The sequence below is a fragment of the Xenia sp. Carnegie-2017 genome, unplaced genomic scaffold, assembly GCF_021976095.1.
Source record: "Xenia sp. Carnegie-2017 unplaced genomic scaffold, XeniaSp_v1 HiC_scaffold_2, whole genome shotgun sequence".
NCBI classification, from domain to species: domain Eukaryota; kingdom Metazoa; phylum Cnidaria; class Anthozoa; order Malacalcyonacea; family Xeniidae; genus Xenia; species Xenia sp. Carnegie-2017.
The window spans coordinates 9,403,095-9,424,837 of record NW_025813482.1 but is presented as its reverse complement, the minus strand read 5'-3'; the positions used below and the strand labels follow the sequence as shown (position 1 = coordinate 9,424,837).

Below are 21,743 nucleotides of genomic sequence, written 5' to 3'. Positions count from 1 at the left end.
GGCTGCGGCTGCGGCCTCACCCTTTAGCTAGAAAAAAAACAACAAATTTAATAATAATAAAAAATGACAGGCCAATTTCAGTTTTCAAACTAATTCAAAAAGTTCGGCCCCCTCTTTCATAACCTCCTGGATCTGCCCCTGAAAAAGGATATTAAAAGTTGCGTGGTTTGTTTCTAATGCACTAAGTTTTCTTCATAATAAAAGACTATATACTCCATGACCATTTGAGACGATTTCCATGGAGTAAAATGTACTGAGTTTGGAAGTTCACTACAATTAATGAAAGATCTCAGTGGCTTAAAGCACCCCAAAGACATTTATGTCGGCTCTGAACTAAACAATTATTTGTAAATTCAGGAATTATATGTTATAAATGTGATATTCATCTACTTGGTTTATTGCTATGGAAAATGATAACCCTGTCTGTTCCTGGAGTCAATCTGTTTGGAAGAGTTCACTATGTTGCTATTCTGTTAATTCTTCCTTTGAATGTCACTGTACATGATTTTTCTTGATTCTTTATGATTCAATACTTCAATAACAGAGTCTTGAAGTGTTTGTGTCTGACTTTGTAATACTGGAAAACATTGAAAATTATCAGAAAGCTCTTTGATCAAGACCTTCAGTACCAGTTTATTTGACAAAAAAAGAATCATTTATATTTGTGCTCATGAATACCAACTGTTATGACAAAGTGCTAACGTTATTGTTGATTCACTTCAGTCTGTTGTTGAAGCCTGAGGAATCTTGTTAATTTAAAGTTTCTTGTTTGCATTGAAAATAATTCCACAAAACACTGTAATATGAAATCAATTTGCAGCAAAAATAACTTTTAGTTAAAAATATCAAATAGATAATTGAATTGATAAATTCTGAAAAATTCTGAATAATTCTGGCTATTATAAACCTAATGAATTTCCAAATATGTAAAATACGTAGAAATAATGATTATACAAAATATATGTATAATTTCAATCGTCATTGAATATTTGATTTCCTGCCGAAGTAGTACATGCATTTATGCTTTTACTGACTAATAGTTGGATGACTAAGGCACTGTTTTGATCTATTGTTTCCTGTTTTTCGTTTAGTTTGCATTGAACCAATTCTGTTCATAATGTTACCTTCACACTTTAATTTACTGGATTTTGGAGTATTTGCATCCGTTGTGATATTTGCACTTTTCTTGGCCATAGTTTTTCTTTTGGGTTTCGTAAGTTGGATTCTATTTACCATTGTCACGACTGAACGGCATTGTTGCCAACGGAATGAGATCATAATCATCGTTTTTATTGTTTCTCGGATTTCTTAAAAAAAATATATCGAGCTAATGATATGAATGCTAGTATTGACTTCTGTAAAGCGTTTAATCGTCAAGTCTCAGTTTAATTGTCGTGCTTTAGTTTCTATTTTATACTTCACAGAGTACAAAAAAACGACAAACAAGTCTTCCTGGCATTGATTCAACTCATCCTGAGTAAGACGACTTATTTTTGAAATGTCATTAACAGAAATAATCAAATATTTTGTCCTCATAACTAGCAATAGACGTTGACAACAGTGGTCAAATGTTGTATTCATAACGGCCTTTGAATCTACATGTATATCAACATATCCCATAAAATTGCTTACAAACATAAAATTTTAGGAAGGGCAACCTTGAAGATATGCAAGATGCTGGCAGTCTTCATGAATTTCTGTTGTCTTTACATGATAATTATGGACCTTTAGCAAGTTTTTGGTGGGGAACCCAACTTGTTGTTTCCATAGCATCACCAAAAATGTTTGATCAAGTGAAAGCCTTGTTTGACAGACCACGTAAGTTTCTGCTATCCAAACACTGCATGTTACCTTTGTAAAATGTTACATTTATGTTAATATTACCTTTTTGTTGTATTAACATTTATATAATATTTATATAATATTTACCTTTATTATAATATCTTTATGTTACCTTTATAAAATGACTAATAGTTTACCTTGTTTACACAATATCAACTGACATTTGTTCATGATAAATCAAGTTTAAATTTAGCTTTACATTTAATGAAAACTTTTCTTTATTGTTGACTATCCTGCTACAACGGACAAAATGAAGTTCTACAAGTGATTGTCTTCTTACAACACTAGACAAAATCATTTCATTGAGCAGCCAGTTACTCACAACATTTTCTAATACTGTTTTCATCTAGCAATGATATTTCAATCATTTGAAAAACTTATTGGCAAAAAGTATTCAGTATGCTAATGGTGATGAAGGAAGAAAAAGAAAACAATTGATGGATCAAGGCCTCACTCATTTGGCTGTATCTTATTATTATGAACACTTTCTCAAGGTAATCGTGATTGGAGTTATGAATTGTAAGTCAAAAATTTTAGATATAAATCATATTATTGCTGTTGATTGACAAGAATTGAATATAACAATGGGAAAGAATATATGAAGATCTTTTCATACAAGCCGATTTAATTGACAGCAGGAAAACCATAAACTAATTAAATAAGATATTTTGCATAGGTTTCAACAGAACTCTGTGTAAAATGGAAAAGTCAACCATCAGATGAACAGATTCCCCTTACTCAGAATATGATGGGATTAAGCACAAAAGCAGTAACTATTTCAGCATTAGGAAGTGTATTAACTGATGAAGACATTTCCAAAATATTCAAATCTTACTGTGTTGTAAGTTGAACAACTTATATTCTGTCATGAACTATGCATGAACTAACTTATTCAAGCGATTAGAGAAGTCAATTCAAGTCTTGGCTTTCCAGCTAAGCGATTAACAAAGACCAATTTCATCTGCATAATTAATTCTTTACATCACGACAACCCTCTCTCTTGGTGAAATAGCTTTGAATGGCTTAGAAACATTTAACTACTAATGTAGATATCTAAAGATGGCTTGATTATCTTTGTTTCCTTTGTTTTTACCCTTGTAACGTTGGACACTGTTGCTTTTGTATTTCAATTGCTTCTTATTTGAATTTTGTTTTGATAGTTTATTTCTGAAGAGGAAAAGAAGTTTGAAGGCGATTTTCCTTTAAACGGGGATGGTCGAGAGGAGAAAATCAATAAAAGTGAGTAAAAATTGTATTGCAATATATCTATCATAAATACTTAAAATATATTTTATTTTTATTAAATGAAATTTTGTCAATAATTTATTTTTACTTTCATATGAAGGACTTAATGTATAATTTAGATATAAATTTCTTACAAAGTTTTGTGAAAAAAATAATACATGAGAGACGTACTCTAGACAAGAGACCAGACCATACATTGTTAGATTCACTCATAGACGCTGATTTTATTGATGAAGAAGAGGTAGACATGATTAACTATTATTTCACAAGATTTCCTTTTAAATTCAGATTTATAAATATTAAATATAAAATATTTTTTCAGTTGGTTGATCAATGTCTGACATTGTTGATTGGAGGTTTTCATACAGTTGGCAGTAGTAAGTATGACTTATATGAATTACCATGAGGTATTATTAGAGATCACTTATCATTAAATATCAGCATCATTGATCAAGTCATATTTGATCATCAATGTATACTTGGTCATATATCATGTAATTACAGCCTTATCTTGGTGTTTATATTTCTTGGCGACACATGAGGACATGCAAGAAAAGTTACACGAGGAATTTGTCAACGTATTAGGAGAGGAAGATATAACAGCTGATGTTTTGCCACAACTTAAGTATGACTATAGTTTTACTACATGAAGTCTCATGTAGGTCAAGTCTCTTTTGTCATTGAACTATACGTTATTTTAAGAGTCTTCAATGTGCAAGATATGCGCACGCAGATCAAGAAATCAGTCACATGACCAATCTAGCGAGCGTAGAGAACTGTTGAACTGTTAACAATTAAAAACTGGATATAAATAATGTGATTAATCATAATATCTAAAGCAATTTTCTATGCTCAATTGAAGATTCAAGTAACGCTCAACTACGTATACCAAATGATAACATTGAATTTGAACATGACGCTACGTTATCACATAAGTAACAAGAGTTTGCTCTATAAACGAGAAATTTGCTGATATTTTTAATGTACGGTGGAGCACGAAATTCAAAAAAAGAAAATAGAACAGCATTTTAGACCAAGTAGTTAACTATTTCAAACAAGCTCAACTGAGCTCAACAAGAACTTAGATGTCGAAAGTCGGTGTTAATATTCACACGCAACAAATAAGTTGCTAGAAAATGCATAATTTACTTGTGAGCGACCTAATGTTACTGTGAGTTTTTTTATATATGTAGACCAAATGCTATTTCAGGAAACCCTAAATGATCATATCTGTTATTGTCGCTCATATGTTTCATGAATTTCTTTCACTCATTCTGAAGATAACCATTAAATTGTTCCTGTCGTTTTACACCTGATATTTACCTAAAGTTTTTGTCTTAAATGGGAGTTAATATAAATTTTCCAAACTTTCGGAAAGGATAATGGTTTATAAGTAATAGAATTAAAATAATTTTTGTATGATTGTTTCAGATATTGTAGACAAGTTATAAACGAAACAATGCGATGTTGCGCCCTTGCACCTTTTGCTGCAAGATACGCAGATGATGACGTTCAAATTGGAGAATATATAATACCCAAGCAGGTAGTTTAGAAATAAAGATGTTTTTATGTAAGATCATGCTTTTGCAAACCAAGGAGTAAAAACGAACACCGCATAACATCAAAAAAAAAATTACTAGTACTTTGAATTGCATCATTTTGTTATAGACTCCAATAATTCTTGCCCTTGGAGTTGTGTTAAAAGATAAAATAATTTGGCCTGATCCAGACAGGTACTGCATGTTTATCTTATTTATTGACTATTCATAATGCTTTCATAAATCTATTGTCAAAATTTTGTTGTTTACTCATTTTTAACCTCGAATGGTCCTTAAAAAAATTTTAAAAGATTGTAAGTATTTATTTGGCAAACATCACGCATATTTTACATGATCAATGATCAAAAGATAGTGCAACAGCTAGGTTATACTTATTGTTATGTTATATTGTGTAATGTTGTCTTTCTTAAACAGATTTGATCCCGATCGCTTTACTGAAGAGGAAGTAAAAACACGCCACCCAATGGCATTTCAACCATTTGGTTTTGCAGGCAAACGTAAATGTGTTGGTTATCGTTTTGCCTACGCTGAAACAACAGTTGTACTTTCAGTTTTGCTGCGTCAATTTAAATTTTATCTTGTGGATGGTCAGGTTGTTGAAGCATCGTATGGTATAGTCTCGAAGCCAAAAGATGAAGTGTGGATTACTTTGTCAAAACGTTGAATTTACGTCAGTTATGACAAAAAGAGAAGATGGCATATTGATTTCACTTGAAAATTAGCATATTGAAGACATTTCAACACATGACATGTCATAGGTTCTAAAATAGACAAGATGCATGAGTAGTCATTAAAAAGAAGCTGATCAAACAGACTTTTCGACGTTGTTAAAAGCAATTTTTTGTGTTATGGTCAATTGTTGAGTTATTGGTTTGCAATGTCATTAAATATGTAATTACAAATGTTAATGACTGTGATTATGACATTATTTTCTTAGAAATAAAATTTTGGAGCAATAGTTTTGTTATTTTGACTTTTAGCAGCGCAGACGTTTTGTGAAATACGTCAATTAACATCGGAAGTTGTTGGCAACTGTAAATTATTCATTATACAACTCTTGCACAGTTTACATTTTTATTGAATACAAAATTTGTTTATCAATAGCTATAAAGTTTGAGTACAGAGTATTTTACATTTTGTCTTCTCTACAGTGAAACTACCATTTTCAATTTAATTAGATAAATAAAAATCCTTGAAAACTTTATCGTTCACTGTAACGATTCCCATTTAAGTGGCACGCTATTTGACTAGTTAGGTTTTAATTCTGCAGTTAACTTCACTGGCAAGCGTCTATGGATAAAAAAATATATTCAATACTAATTTAATTTGAATCAGGGAAATATGAAAGTCGTCAACTCATACTAAAGATTTTAATTTTTGGACTGTAAAATTGTTGAAAAAAATTGTCAAGAACTTGACCTTTAATATAGTAACATGCGGAAGTTAAACAACTACCTGTATGTCGTGTATACATGTAAACTCGTCCTTAATCAAAGTTCGAGACAGGTGAACATGTATAAGTGTGTTAAATATAACATCATCACCTAATAACATCTATTTAATTTTTAATAAACTCTGATTCACTTTACTTCTCGTATGATTGTAACATTTGACCATGAATATATTTAAAACAAACTTTCCATTGGGTTTTTGCAATCCTTTTCAGTATCCATAAACAATTTTTATTCTCATGCTGTTAGAAGATAAAGATAGTTAACACCATTTCCACAGTTCATAGAGTTTCTCGTGGTTCAGTGTAAATGGTACAACAAAGCAATGGAGAGGACGTTTTTTAGATTGTGTGTCTAGCATTTTGTTGAGCATGCAAACATTTGAATTACAAAGAAAATAAACTGGCATTGAATTCTTGCATGTATAAAACTTTAGAAAATCTTAAGAGAACAATTTAACTGTATTTTCAATTTAACTGTATTTCTCAATTTTAACCACGTTAAAAACAGGTGATACAAGCCATTCGAGACGTACGACATAAAGAAATTCTAAGTTGTATTCAGTATACATCCATACAGTTCTCGTCAGACATACTTTAAAGTTTGTAAAAAATATCAAGTAGGAATAAAATACAATAAATGTCGATTGCTGGATAGTTACAAAATTGCAATTGAATGATACATTTATGGCTGTTAAAGTCTACAATGACTTTACAAATTTACTAGTAAAACGTACAAGACTAGTATTTCGAACTTGAAGTTCAAATTTGGTAAAAAATTATTTTATTTTCTAATACAGTGCACACTTGACATTTATTACAACAATTTTACATAATGCTTGTCAAATGTGATGTATTCTCCAAGTGTCCTGCTTTAGTGGGTGCAATATTTCATCGCTTGTATTTGCACACGCTAAACACAAGCAGGAAAACATAAAAACTTTTGTTTCAGCTGTCATCATAGGAACATGTATATATAGTTGGAGATCATTTCCAAACTTCACATTTATAACACTGGTTGAATCTCTCAGGATGATCAAAAGGTTTCTACAACGTACAATGAAGGTAAAATACGTTCAATTTCTATATTATTGATTTATACTGCAAAACTGTTCAAAAATACGTATAGTTTATATTCAAAATGTTTGCATGAAGGTAGTATTTGAATCGCTATCAATGCAGTGATTAAATGAACATAAGCAAAGTTCCAGCAAATGTTTTATTAAAGCATTTTGAAATTTAGTTGATTATTGTGCTTGCTGTGACGTACTTTCTTGCTTGTGAAGGACGATGGTTTCCGGATGAGCTCGAACTTAGAAGGTTGGTTGTAATTATAAGTGTCTTCATTTTTTTACTTAAAACCATCGACCATAAATTACTGAAAAGCTACACAAAAAAATGGTTTACAATCAAAAATTGTTGTAACAGATGTTGATAAAGAAGAAACGATGTTCAGCATTGTTTACGATTGTAAATATATAACTAGTTAAAAAGTATTATCATCCTTCCCAAGCCAAAAATTTTATTCGTCGAGAACAAAAAATATTTAATTATTTTGTTGACAAATTTTCTTTGACAAAAACAGTGTATTAAGCTTTATACAGCAATTTCCATTTCACAAATGAGTTGGAACACTTTGAATATTTAGCTTGAAAAGTACCGTGAAAAGTCATCTCATACATGGATCACTTATCACCCTCTTCCCTGCCTTTATAGTTATTTAATTTTCTCTCTCCATTTTTGATTTTTAAAATGCTTTCCACTTTCTCAAAACTGTTTCAGTCGTCTATCAAGTTGTAAAATTTAACTAACAATTTCATCTTATTTCCAGTCATGCTGTAAAAAGATATCAAAAACAACGACTCTGTCATGAAGTTGTGGAAACTGTTTATCCTAAAATTCGTTTGAATAAAGATGGAAATTTTCTTCCATACAAGATCTACTCGCTTAAATGTAAACACGATAGAGCAAAACCATTAAGTATCTCTGACTCGAGTGTCATTTGCGAAACTAAAAATATACCAATTAAAGTATACGAGTTCGACGACGATTGGAAGCTGATACACATTCATGATCTGCATGATGTCGGCTCAAATTGTGTTGCTTATAAAATGTAGATGACGAAGACTCTTGAAAGAATTATCTGTTAGTTAAATAATGCATCATACATGATAGTTTCAGACTGTAAGAATTCAGTAATAATTACAACGACAAAAATTCAATTTTTTTATTTTTTTTAAAAAATCCATACAATCACCAATTGGTTCAGCTAAAAAAAAAAACAGTTCAATTGTTGCGCGCGTACTACCTTCTACCATTTCTCTTGTTTATATACTGTTGAAATGTACGTAAATGTATATATTAACCTCAGTGACGTTCTATATAAGGAAAATGAACATCAAATTTGAACAAGCTTCGGGAACTACAATTTTGTAAAATTGTAGACCTTGGCATTAAAGGCAGAAGAGCCAATTTTGTTTCTATGCATAACTCTTCCTCTTTGAGTAAAACAAAAAGGGTACAACTAGACGCAATTAGTGTTCTCTAAGACATTAAATATTTGCAATAGCTGTTACAGGGCTAATATGAAAGATGAATCTGCCATTCCTCTGCATTGTCGATCAGAGTTTCTTTTTGCATTACTATAAGCATAACTGTCTTTAATCTTTGAGAAAACACTAGTTATTGTTATTGACAGTGCATAGTTATCGCCAAGTTCCTCGTGTAATGTTTTAGAAGACATCAATGAAAGAAGTATTTATAATATCAGTCGAAGGGAAGGATATTCCTTAGAAATAGTTTCATAAATAGTTGGGTCTAACCACTGATCTCGAAAAAACATTGGATCAAGCACCACTATATTTTTTAGTAAACAAATTTTGAAGCCACCGCCGCCATTTCTAAGAGACCAACAAATCGAAAGATTTTTTTAAAAAACTATAGAAAACGTAGCAACACATGGTCAAATTATGCTTTAAGATAACGCAGAAGGTGAAAAACAACCTTTGTGGCGATAGTAAAGCGAGTTAGAAAGAATAATCGGCCGTATAAAACAAAACGCATACAGGTTTCACTCAGAATCACTCGTAAAAAAGGCTTGTAATTTTAAAGGATTGATCAGTTTATGATCGTAAATAAGATTATTTAATGAGTTTGTACTTCTGAACTACGATTCCAAAAGTTCTAGGTATTTCCATACTGTTGTGGGCTATTTTCCATAATTTTTCCATACCACAGTAGAGTTACCGATGACAAAAATCGCTGCATTTTCATCATATTTCGTCGTGTTTTAGCTCTTCTATAAACTGATTAATCTCTTAGTTATGTTTATGCAGTTACATGTTGAAAATTCTTCATTATTCTCGTATAAATCCACAATATATTTGCTCCATATTTTCGAAAGTTGGTCCCTTAGTAATGGCGGCGCTCCTTATTTTTTGTCTTCAACTTTTGTGCTAGATGCTTGACCCAATCTAAGTTCGAGATCAGTGGGTCTAACCGTCTAAGTGAAAAGGAACATTTAATTTATTAATATTCAATTGATTATTTTTTTTACGGAAAACGCGCGTATACAAGAAGTGCTAGACTCTTGTTCATAATCAAACAATCACCAGCGATTTTTATGTTGTCTGGGTGTCTTGGGTATAAACCCGACTGTCGTTACGAGTAATTAATACTTGTTTTTCTTCTGTTATAAGTGCAAAACATTTTCTTCTGTTATAGTGTTTTTTTTTTCAATAGTTTTTCTATGAAAAACTATTATGAAAAAGCTACTCGATTGACAAAAATGAAAATTTTCGAGGACTGAAAACAGTTTTCGTTCTCTCACTTTTTCTATTTCTACTAATGATGGTCTTTAAAAGTTCATTTAAGACCTTAAAATAACTTAAAAATAAAAAAAGCATAAGAACTTTCTCTAGAATAGATCTTCCATTTCATCATTCACATATGCACGTATATTACCAATGCAAAGTGAACCAAAAAACAAAGTTTCAATTTCGTATTCATCACACCTTCATTTATCTTAATCATCCATAGTATGTCCTAACCATTGATGATATCCCCCAGTTATCTTTGAACATGATATTACATTTTACTCATTCAAATCGTCATTTTGTAGTTGTTCCAATTTAGCCAATACTTCACTATCAGATGAAAAAATCTTCAGCATTTCAATTTCTAAATCATGTAAAGTACCTGGAATGACAAGTGAATGAAGAGGCGACCCAATATCAATCTGTTTTATGGCTTTTAATGTAGAACAAACAATTTTCTGATCGTCACAGCCAATACGAGACAATGCAACACAAAGAGTATCTTCTTCATAAACTGCAAGACATCACGTTATAAAACAACAAAAAGTTACAGCTGATGGACACAGAAACAAATAAATGCACTGCATCTGCATGTTGAAATTATGAAGTTTAATTTCCCCCAAAAAGGAATAATCTTTTATAACCAATGTTAATGAACGTTTACTAATAGTCGAGAAATGACTGATTGTCATCATGATTTCGATGACTTTTCCTAAAATGTAAGACAGGAAAGCCAACTTTTACAAAAAACTTCTCGACTTAGTGTTTTAAAAAACACGACTTTCGAAAATAACAACTCCAAACTCATCTTATGAACGTTGACAGTCATTGAAACTTTTTCCACTTCCAAATGCCTACGTGCGCCCCACCCCACAAATGCCTACGTACGCCCCACCCCCAAGCCAACGTTCCCCTCTCAAAATGCTTACAAACGCCCCCTCAATGCCTATGTTCATCTCCCCCAATGCCTACGTTTACCTCTCCAAATACTTACGAAGCTCCTCCCTAATGCCTACGCACACCTCTCCAAACGCCTACGTTCGCCCTTACCAATGCATACTTAATTATTCCTAGATTTCCTACCATGATAGCCAACTGCGCGATAGTATACGTAGTGTTAACGAATTTAAGGGGAGGACGTGAGATATGTAAAAAAATTTTGTCATCCACATTCTCACCGGGTTTTTCATCAGAAAAATCTTTCATCTTTAAAATTTGTAAAAGTTGATCAGCAGCTTGTTCTACAGTCATAAATCGCGAAGGCTCGTAAATCTTTCTTCCTCTAAACACATTATTGAACGTCGAGTATTTATGTACCAGAAACTGAAGGTTTTATATCTCATTTTTTTATTGTGGCTCAGCAGTTTAAGCATTAATTTCAAAGTATTACATAATATTTCCAACCTCATCATGTTTTCAATTGACCGTTCCTTGACTTTAATATCTAGAAAAAATCGTGACTATTTTAATTGAAGACATCATATTCAACATAGTAAAACAAACTTTTTTATGCTCCAAACGTTAATGACATGTCAGCTTAATGACAAAGGATCAATTTAATTTTAGTTCCTTTGCCTTAATGTAAAAATTTCAACAAATGCTTGTACAAATACCAAGAAGACACAATGTATGAAGGCCATTCTTTCGATTCGAAGCAATTTTATCATAAAAACTGACGGGTTTCCAAGAATCTTGCCAAAATACGATAGAAACAGTTTCTCCAAAATTATACAACTAAATTTAAAGGCAATGTTGTAAGATTTTTACTCTCGATTCTATTTTGATTTAGAGAATTTGTATCTATATGAATATTCATAATAAATTTTGCTCTAAACATATAGACGCAGCAAATAGACCATACACTATCTCCTAGTCATACTCTCAATCATTAATAAACTAGCAAAGAGTTCGACTAACCATATTCTGGATCATTAATACTATCAAAGATACAGACCAACCATACATAACACTTTCTAACCGTACCTGTAATCCACAACAAGCAACTGCGTTCATTATAGAAGCATTGTGAACAATTTTATAGTTGATATTTTTCTTTCTGGCCCGCAGAATTAAATCGGAGTGTGTCGTCGCCCTAAAAGAATGTCTCAAAATTAATCTCGTCATAATGTGAATACCTGTCAACTGATTTTAGAAAGTCCGCTGTCGTTTAATGAATTCTTTTCAATGGAACTATAACTTTAATAACAAATTTTTCGTCATATTTACCCATTCAACTTTTAACTTGAAACAACATGGAACATGTATGAATTTCATTCGTAATATATTTTTTCATCAGTTGTTACATGAATTTAATTATATTGTTGCCATTTTTCAAAAAGAGTATGTGTAAATAATGATTTACCCCAGCGGATCCCCAACAACAAGGAAAGCAACATCATAACTCTTGGCATTTGATAATATCAGATCTAAAACAATTTTAACACAAATGGATTTCAATTGCAAATTTATATCAACATTTACATTAAAAACTTTAAGACCACGAAAAACGTAAAAATTCCATGTGCCCAAAGGAAAGATGTAAGTAAACGTCTATACAATGATCTTTTTGCAAATGAAATAAGCATTTATTGAGTGGTTCAAGTTAAAAACTGTTTATCAAGTAAACCAGATATTTTTTCGGTTATTTTATCTTCAGGGATTTGTGCTTCTACAAATAGGATGAAAAACAATTCCCCCACTAAGTCCAATATAACACCATGACATAGCTCCTCAACTAAAACTGATCTAGCAACTTTAACACATCCACTTTTATGACTGGCTCACTAATGAGGCTCACGCTAAACTCTGATGCAAAATCACTTGGATATCACACATCAAAACTTATCCCTATCAAGGATGGTCCCGACCAGGATGTCAACCTCGGTAGTTTGGAATGAGTACAAGGTGGACATTTGGTAACATGGTGCTACAGGATGATTGTTTGGAAAATAAAAACGCTTCAAATCCACATGCGACAGACAAAATGCATCAAAATGAGCACCTTACTTCACCAGGTATGCATAACACCACACAAAACGACAATCATGGATAGTGCTATGTACCGGAGACCGGAGTTAGGCCGGAGCTCCGGCTATTTTTTCCTTCTGGAGCCGGAGTTTGTTCATCTCCGGCAAAACTCTGGCAGCAGCCGTTTGTGCTGCAAAATACTGTCAAACTTTGGTAAACGTGTCTGATCAAAACATTTTTGTATCAACGAACGATAACTATCGGCTAAAATTGAAAAACTTGCATGAAAATAAAACATTTTATGGATGACACAACATGACGCTAGATTGCGTTCACACATGCTAATTTATGATTCAAAGTCGGAGTGCGGAAATTTAACTTTATATGTAAAAATTTTACTAATAATACAACTTAAACTGTTGAACAGTGACTTGCAAAATGAACCAGCCACGACCAGTGATTCGAGTTATAAAATAGCCGGAACCGGAGTTTGAAGCCGGAGTTCAGATTTGAGAAAAGGCTTGAGCCGGAGATGAAAAAGCGGAGTTTGCACAGGTCTATTCATGGATTGTTTCAATGGCTACGAGTTGCTTTACTCGACCAAGACGAAAAACATCTCACCATATTTACCACCCCAAAACTACTTTCCATATTTCACATCTAAATCGCATTTTGTTATGGCTCCTTCCGAAGCTTTGATGTGATATTTTGTTTTCATGGATAAGTATATTAGCACATTTTCTTCTTTTTCACCCTTCGCCTGTTCCTTTATTCCTGGCAACTACAGAGCGTTTTTTATTATATTGCACTCTTTCCATCACATCCTCTTTTTTACTACCATGTTCTTTACATCCCCCCTCACTACAACCATTCATCTCTAATATGAAAGTCGTTGCTGAAAAAAATTCGTAAAGTTTATTTCCGGTACTTATCTTACGTCATCAATTTATCAATAAAAAAAGTATGGCATCTGGACCATTGAACCAAATATAACTGGAAGGCTACCTTCTCATATATCGGTAACACACGAAATGAAGTCAATATTTTGCGTGATCTGACTTCTAGACACGCGTGTCCAAATATAAAATATAAAACATACAATATATAATATATAATAAATATAATATATAATATATAATACATAATATATAATATATATGTAATAATTAATACAAAGTTTACAGCGCACAGTCTGGTACGATGGAATGGGACGAGTTGTCGTTTGTTTATACAATTTAGCTAGCTAAGTGATTTATTGGGCCGCCTATGATGTTTTTAGTAAATAGTACTTTAAAACATAGATTTGTTTACGTTTAGGTGCTCTTAGATTGTGTTTTTATGTCAGTCTCATTAGTGGTTAAACATTTTTTTAAGAAATGTCAACATATCAATGCAACTTTGAAAAATGTCAAAAACCTCTACATTTATCACAGTTTGTTGACTTCGTTTTTTCCACAAAAACGGTTGCTTTATTGATGTCTTACCGTGAAAATATTGCTATAAATGAGCTGTAGAGATTTACAACTTTCTGAAAGCATTTTTTGCAATTTATTTCCCTTTTTTCACGATTTCTTCAAAAACACTGAAATATTTTGTTTGGACCGTGTTTATGAGAAGCGTGGAAAGACTGGGAACGATACTGCCGACTTTGGTTTCAAACCTCAGGGCGAAAGTAGTAATCCAGTTATATTTAGTTCAATGATCTGGACTAAGAAAGACCATAAAAGTTGCACAAATCTGGCAACACAATCTTGTTCAAAAATCACAGACCTATATAACCAATATAAGTACTACTGCAAAGGGTAAAATCAAATGTAAAAGTTGTGGACCAGAAACTTCTGGACTATATGGCTTCCTAAACAAAACTCAATTAAAAATTCACAGCTGCACTGCTATGTGAGTTCGCACCTCGTGAGCTGGACGATGGGAATTTTATGGGAACTGTTTTCTTGATTTGAGTAATGCTTTCTATATCATTGATCATTGAATTTATTTGAACAATTTGGAGAGCCACGTTTAATTAAGCAGGGAATAACTTATTATATACTACATTTGCAAAAGGGATAAGATCCTTTCGACAGTTGTTATGCACATTATATAGCATAAGCAGTTAATTTGTACTCTGACTTCATGTAACATTTTCATGCTTTAAAAGCCAATAAAGCAGATAATATAATGTAAAATTCTATTACTGCGATAACTGCCACTTCAATCAAAGTTTTCTTACTATACATAATGACTCATGTATTTTCATTTATAATATAAAGTTATCTGATAAATACAATTATTTAAACGATTAAATGTATTTACCTGAATTTTCTTCAACTGTATCACGATCAGCTAAAACCACATTTCGTCCATAATATTCTTCCTATAAAATGAGATCGCAAGCAAACAGTCACCGTCACAGTCAAAAACTGTCAACTCAAAACATTAAATTATCTAAAAAGGATTTATAAGTAAAGAATAGAATTAAGTAAATGTTAAGGTTTTAAAGTGCTTGTATCATGTTTTTGCATTTCTGCCATTTAGATAGTTCAAGCTACTTTAAAACTTCGCACTCCAAGTTAAAAAATTGACCATTTTCATTGTTTGACCACAAGTATAAAAAAACTTGTAACTAATGTCATTTTTGACATCACATCAGGAATTGTATTTTGTTTAAAATTTGATGTTTTTGAACATCCACAACACAAAATGCCATACATGTAGGTAATGCAGCAATATAGCTATGCTTTTGAAGAAATTATGTGTAAAATACAGTGTTTTCTTAAAGCATCTTTCTGATATGACATCAGACTTAAGCTCTTGCCTTAGTTTTTTAAAGTCACTGCAAGGCAAATAATCACCAATTTGAGCTCTAAAAATGCACAAACAACAAATTTATGAATTATAAAATATATTGACAATATGTTTAAAATCTTCTAAACTATCAATATAGCTCAATTGCAAAAACATGACATAAGCTCTATAAGAAGTGGGATACAAGCCTTGAATCAAGTAGTGAAGGCCTTTGCACAGGTAAAGAGATAAGGCTACAATCCAACTGCGTGACATTTTGCATATAAGTTATTTAATTCTTTAGACTGACAACATATTATACAATAAAATATACATGAATTGCTTGTTCATATCTGTATCTTGTGTAAGCCAGTACTAACAGAACAATTTACAAGAGTTCTGTCATTATTATGTATATAAATTTATGAGTTCATTGCAAGAAATAAAATTTTGTGTACTGTTACAATTTGGTTGTTGTTTTACAAAAGCCAAGTTCTCACATTCAGCAAGTAAAAATTTCGTACAATATTTTAATACCAATATTTACCAAGGCGTCTTTACCCACGGTAAGAATCGAAGTATAAGATTCAAGATAGACTTCTTTTGCGTGTTTGACAATTTCCAATCCTTTCACACTAATATCTTTCACATCACCAAGACCAAGACCGATTAAATACAACATTTTTAATAATAATAAATTTAGGTTTACACATGGTAGTCCGTAAACCGAAATGTCAAAGTTGACCAACAACCACGAGCACTTAACCTCGTGTAAATTTTTGTAATACGTCATGTTAAACGTCATAAACGTCATAATGTTAGTGAAGTAAACGTTTATCAACTGTATCGTCTGCAATTTGCAGAGTTTTGAAAGTAAAAATTTAAACATTGTGAACTCTATTATATAATTAAAAAAAATCAGGGAAAGCAGCAGGTTTGATAATTTGTTTAAACATTGAACCCAAAGTTTCACTACACTAGTGTTACATGAAGTAAAGCAGGAGGCAGTGTTCAACATGGTGAGATCACTAAAGTTCCACGAAAAAAAATTGTTAAAAAAAGTCGACTTTATTACATGGAAAAACGACAACAATGTTCGCGAAATAAAGATCTTGCGAAAATATCATATACAGAGACGTGAAGATTACACAAAGTACAACAAATTGTGTAAAATGGCTAAATGTTTGGCGCATAAAATCAAGGAGCTCAATCCAAAGGATCCGTTCAGAACTGAATGTACTGACGCTTTGTTGGAAAAATTGTATGGCATTGGTACAATTCCGACAAAAAAAAACCTTGGCTTATGTGAAAAGTTGTCTGCCTCATCGTTCTGTCGACGTCGTCTTCCTGTTGTGATGATGAAATTACGAATGACCCAAAGTATAAAAGATGCTGTTAAATATATTGAACAAGGACATGTGAGAGTTGGACCGGAAGTAACTACTGATCCAGCATTTATTGTTACTCGTAACATGGAAGATTTTATAACTTGGACCGATGCATCAAAAATTAAAAAACATGTCTTGGAGTATAATGACATGAAAGATGATTTTGACCTAATGTGACTTTTTAACTTGTTTCACACAAAGTTTGCATAAACTGTTAAAGGCTGATGAAGTCTTATCACTTTGTGAAATATGGAAAATGTAACGTAAAGTATTGGCATTTTGTTGATCTTGTTTAGCTCACTAAACTACGTAATTAAAAATATCAAAATTATATGTTGAATGTTTTTCATTATTTTATGTAGTTTTTGTTTAGCAAATATGTGCTTATGTATGTACCTGTTTTGCTTTTAAGGAAACACAGTTTTCTTTTTGAATACCTTTGGTTGTTCAAAATTATTGTTTAGTTTTGTGTCTATGCATTTGCACAAAGAAGTAGGAGACTTGGTGAACTTTTTATGCTGTTGTCTTAAGGGATATTTATGAGATATGGTATTTGTGTATTCATAATATATCAATTTTTTTAATTTGTTTTATGCAGTATGTTGAACACTAAGTTTTGCCAACCATCCAGATGCCAACCAACCAACACATTTTTTCTGTTTTTTTATGTCCAGGATCAATTGTTTAACTCAGAGGTGTAGTGGTTGTAAGTCACCGAGGGCCACCAAGCATTAGGAGCCCTGGACAGGAATTGCCATTAAAATTTATTTATTAATACGAAAATAAAACATATTTATGGGAAATCAATATCAATACTATTATGATACAACTTTGCAATGAAATAGAAACATTCATTTGTTGAGGAACCTGTTGTAGAAACATACTCTTAAAAAATTAACATACAGAGTATATTCATGTAGGAAAAAATGTCTCGTAAGCTGTGAGTTAAAACAGAAAAAAACTTAACTTACTCATCTGCTCTGTTGACTTTTTTTACATTAAGTTTTATGAAATTTTTATGCTTTTTTATAAAGAACCCAAGAAATCTTTATTGTTTTTTTCACATCTCATTTATGCTTTCACAAGCTGTTCAAATGTAGTTTCTTCCGTTTTTCTTCCATTTTTGTTGAATTTTCTGTTTTTAGTTTTAAATTGTGCTGTGGATGCTAAAGTACCTATTCTAGTATAAATATATGAAGTAAAACATGTAAAAATTGGCTACTTTTTGTCCTGATTCTCTAATTAAATTAGGCCTACTTGCTTTCGGGCCAACTTTTTTAAAGGGGTGGGGGGGGGGGTTGTAGTCGGTACATTTTTAATCTTTTCAATCTTTTCACACGACTTTTAAGCAAAAAATGCCCGACTGCCCTAGTCTGCTCAAACTTGGGAAGGGGGCCTGCACCCCCGCCTGACACGACCATGTATAAACATGAAATTACTTTATGTGAACACAAGTTGTTAGTAGAAGAATAGTGAATTAAAATACAGGATCATTCAACCTATTTTCTAGTTGAACATAGGGGAATACCAATTGCTATTTGACGGAGGGCCCTTCCTTTTTTCTTCTTGTTTGACTGTAAGAAACTTAGCATTTTAGTACCAGTATACTCATCCCCTTGAAAACATCTTTAAGTGGTAATGTAGATAGTTATTCAGATAGATCACATTCGTGGTATAAAATATCTCTAAAAGTATCACTCCCCAGCAAAAAAACATTTCTTTTATTTTAGTTAGCTGCTGATTTGAAATACAAATTGTTGATGATGTATTTATTCAAAAAATGGCTTTCAACCAAAGTAATATAATATCTTGATCTTAAAAAACGATAAATTTCCATGTCTTGATTACGAGACAGTCACGTGACATGCAATTTAGCAATAAATACAGAAAGGCATTGACAGTTATTGGGTCATGTGACTGAATAATAACGGCAAAGCACTTTGTTTAATCTTGAACAATTTTGATGTAAATAATAATAAATTCATTGTAATATTTAGATGGTTTATTTTGAAATTGTATATGTACGCACGCGTACCTGTTTTTGTTTTATAAAAAAGACGAGAAAATGCAGCCTAAATTTTTCATAACTGATCGAATGTAATAAGAATAATTCCTGTGTAAGACATACGGTGAATCATTCATCACCTTTTTAAGTGCTGAGAAAATATTTTGTCAAGTCTTCTTGCATCACCAGCTAACAGGACAAGCGTGACGGCTGTAATAATAATCTGGATAATGCGAAAAATGAAACTGAATGTGGTGGACAGATGACATGTAACAGAGAATGTTTTGACTAGTGTTCTTTAGACTTTCTTTTTAGTTCTTAGTTAAAACATTCAGGGGCAAAAGCGTCTCAAGGGCTAAACTGAAGTTTAATACTAAAATTGAGGGAGTTGCTCTTGCGTACACCTTCAACAAAAATTATGTAAACGCTAAAGTATTGAATTGTAAATGATAATCACATACATGTAGAGGGGCTTAATACACATTGATAAAATGACAAAAATGACAGGACAAGCGTGACGGCTGTAATAATAATCTAGATGATGCGAAAAATGAAACTGAATGTGGTGGACAGATGACATGTAACAGAGAATGTTTTGACTAGTGCTCTTTAGACTTTCTTTTTAGTTCTTAGTTAAAACATTCAGTGACAAAAGCGTCTCAAGGGCTAAACTGAAGTTTAATACTAAAATCAAGGCAGTTGCTCTTGCGTACACCTTCAACAAAAATTATGTAAACGCTAAATGATTGAATTGTAAATGATAATCACATACATGTAGAGGGGCTTAATACACATTGATAAATGACAATAATAAGAATCAGCTGGTCTGGGGAGTACAATCATTAGAATTTAAAACAGTTTCATTGAAGTGATTTAAGTAAATGCATAGATTTTTGAAGATGAAACAAATCATTGTATTTTTCATCATTCTAATTTTGTAATTATAAATTATTACGTTCTAAAACTATTATATAATACAATATTAACTAACAGATAATTCTTTCAAGAGTTTGTACATCGTCTACACTTTATATGCAACACAATCTGAGCCGACAGGAATATAATGAATATTTATCAATTTTCCATTGCCGTCAGCCTCGAGTACTTTAGCTTGTCTTGTTTTGCTTTTGCAAATGACACTCGAGTCAGAGATACTTAATGGTTTTGCTCTATCGTGTTTACATTTAAACGAGTTGATCTTGTCTGGATGAAACTTTCCATCTTTATTCAAATAAATTTTAGGATAAACAGTAGTTATCACAACTTGTTCATGACAGAGTTGTTGTTCTTGATATCTTTTTACAGCATGACTGGAAATAAGATGAAATTGTTCGTTAAATTTTACAACTTGATAGACAACTAAAACAGTTTTGAGAAAGTGGAAAGCATTTTAAAAATCAAAAATGGAGAGGAAAATTAAATAACAATAAAGGCAGGGAAGAGGGTGATAAGTTATTCATGTATGAGATGACTTTTCACGGTACTTTTCAAGCTAAATATTCAAAGTTTTCCAACCCATTTGTGAAATAGAAATTGCTGTATAAAGCTTAATACACTGTTTTTGTCAAAGAAAATTTGTCAACAAAATAATTAAATATTTTTTGTTCTCGACGTCGATGGACTATGGTGAATCGATGGACGATGGTGAATCATTTACCTTTTTAAGTATTCAGAAAATACTTTGTCAATTCTTCTTGCATCAGCAGCGAACAGGACAAGCGTGACGGTTAAAGCAAAAATCTGGATAATGTCAATAATGAAACTGAAGGTGATGTATGACATCACACTCACATCACAAACAAATCGCGTGACTTTTTTATTCGTTAAGGCCAATATTATACAAAATTGAAAACAACTAACAAAATAATGTACTATAGCAAAAACCTGAGTTAAAAGTGATTGGGTTTATAAAATCGTTGCTCATACTCTATCACAACGCTGACCCTTTAGATTAAAATCATTCATGCAATGTGGCAGAGAATGTTTTGATTAGCCATCTTTTTACTTCTTAGTTAAAAGAAACTAATATGTAATTACCTTAAACATCTTTGATGACAAAGTCTCTATAGGGCGAAGTTTAATAAATATATCTTTGATACAGAGTCAAGCCAGAACAGATGTAAGGTCTTCGTTATTATACTGATGTATAGCTGTTAATCAGCTCATATATATATAAGCATCATTCATGAGGAATGTTTCAAATCTTAATAAGGGCGCAGCTGCATTTTAGACGCGCAATCATGCACACATCCTAAACGAAACAATGTAAACGCCATGTACTTTAAATTGTAAAAGATATCAATACTAAAATATTTTTGAAGATATATGTAATGAATTTGCCAGATTGGCTAAGTCCTATTGTAAAAAGAGAAGAAGATGCGATTTTTTCCGATTAGAACATTGAGGTACAAAAGGATAGATTGTAGTGTAGCTACTTGAGTACATTTTAACAACAATGCAGAAGGAAATAAGTTTGTTTAGGTCTTACAATAGTTAAACAATCTTGCACAAGTACTATGATGTAAAATACTCTAACTTTAATGATAAAAAATTCATCAAAGAAAAGTACATCAGCAAACTACGAATGTCCTTATAAAATCTAATATTGTTTAATTGGGAGTATCAATATTACCAATGCAAGTTTGAAATAGTCAACATCATTTCAAACTTCCTGGTTGGCGGCATATCATT

At 31.9% G+C, this 21,743-nt stretch overlaps 4 protein-coding genes and 2 long non-coding RNA genes across 10 annotated transcripts; 3 read left to right on the top strand and 3 right to left on the bottom strand.

Moving 5' to 3' along the window:
* Positions 1-80: 80 nt before the first annotated feature.
* On the bottom strand, positions 81-1,187 carry LOC124440365. Its single transcript, XR_006946665.1, has 2 exons — positions 1,125-1,187; positions 81-577 (listed from the first exon to the last, which is right to left on the bottom strand). It is a non-coding gene; the product is annotated as an uncharacterized LOC124440365 (long non-coding RNA).
* LOC124440362 (cytochrome P450 20A1-like) lies at positions 1,007-5,604 on the top strand. The gene is given in 13 exon segments (XM_046990746.1): positions 1,007-1,213; positions 1,425-1,477; positions 1,649-1,818; positions 2,193-2,232; positions 2,234-2,336; positions 2,519-2,683; positions 3,003-3,081; positions 3,207-3,328; positions 3,410-3,464; positions 3,592-3,712; positions 4,519-4,630; positions 4,756-4,820; positions 5,061-5,604. Coding segments are annotated over 13 exon segments (1,431 nt in total). The 5' UTR covers positions 1,007-1,117; the 3' UTR covers positions 5,311-5,604.
* A 953-nt stretch (positions 5,605-6,557) lies between these two features.
* LOC124440175 (diphthine methyl ester synthase-like) lies at positions 6,558-16,540 on the bottom strand. Of its 5 annotated transcripts, none has more exons than XM_046990506.1 (9): positions 16,207-16,540; positions 15,189-15,249; positions 12,274-12,337; positions 11,895-12,003; positions 11,525-11,645; positions 11,316-11,355; positions 11,090-11,193; positions 10,294-10,425; positions 6,558-7,143 (listed from the first exon to the last, which is right to left on the bottom strand). In XM_046990506.1, the coding sequence occupies exons 1-9, from the start codon at positions 16,471-16,473 to the stop codon at positions 7,133-7,135; spliced, it is 909 nt and encodes a 302-aa protein (XP_046846462.1). In that variant the 5' UTR covers positions 16,474-16,540; the 3' UTR covers positions 6,558-7,132. The 5 variants fall into 5 exon arrangements, with proteins under 5 accessions (XP_046846462.1, XP_046846461.1, XP_046846463.1 ...); XM_046990505.1 differs by lacking the exon at positions 6,558-7,143 and adding an exon at positions 8,299-8,474 and having other exon boundaries at positions 16,207-16,538; XM_046990507.1 differs by lacking the exon at positions 6,558-7,143 and adding an exon at positions 9,177-9,598 and having other exon boundaries at positions 16,207-16,539.
* Positions 7,089-8,318, top strand: LOC124440177. The gene is made up of 3 exons (XR_006946588.1): positions 7,089-7,161; positions 7,340-7,416; positions 7,928-8,318. It is a non-coding gene; the product is annotated as an uncharacterized LOC124440177 (long non-coding RNA).
* Positions 16,521-17,378, top strand: LOC124440176 (U3 small nucleolar ribonucleoprotein protein IMP3-like). The gene has a single exon (XM_046990510.1). It carries the CDS (start codon positions 16,676-16,678, stop codon positions 17,222-17,224), a length of 549 nt encoding a protein of 182 aa, XP_046846466.1. The 5' UTR covers positions 16,521-16,675; the 3' UTR covers positions 17,225-17,378.
* A 2,591-nt stretch (positions 17,379-19,969) lies between these two features.
* Positions 19,970-21,231, bottom strand: LOC124440034. Its single transcript, XM_046990358.1, has 3 exons — positions 21,090-21,231; positions 20,710-20,792; positions 19,970-20,362 (listed from the first exon to the last, which is right to left on the bottom strand). The coding sequence occupies exons 1-3, from the start codon at positions 21,096-21,098 to the stop codon at positions 20,074-20,076; spliced, it is 381 nt and encodes a 126-aa protein (XP_046846314.1). The 5' UTR covers positions 21,099-21,231; the 3' UTR covers positions 19,970-20,073.
* Between the last annotated feature and the right edge of the window lie 512 nt (positions 21,232-21,743).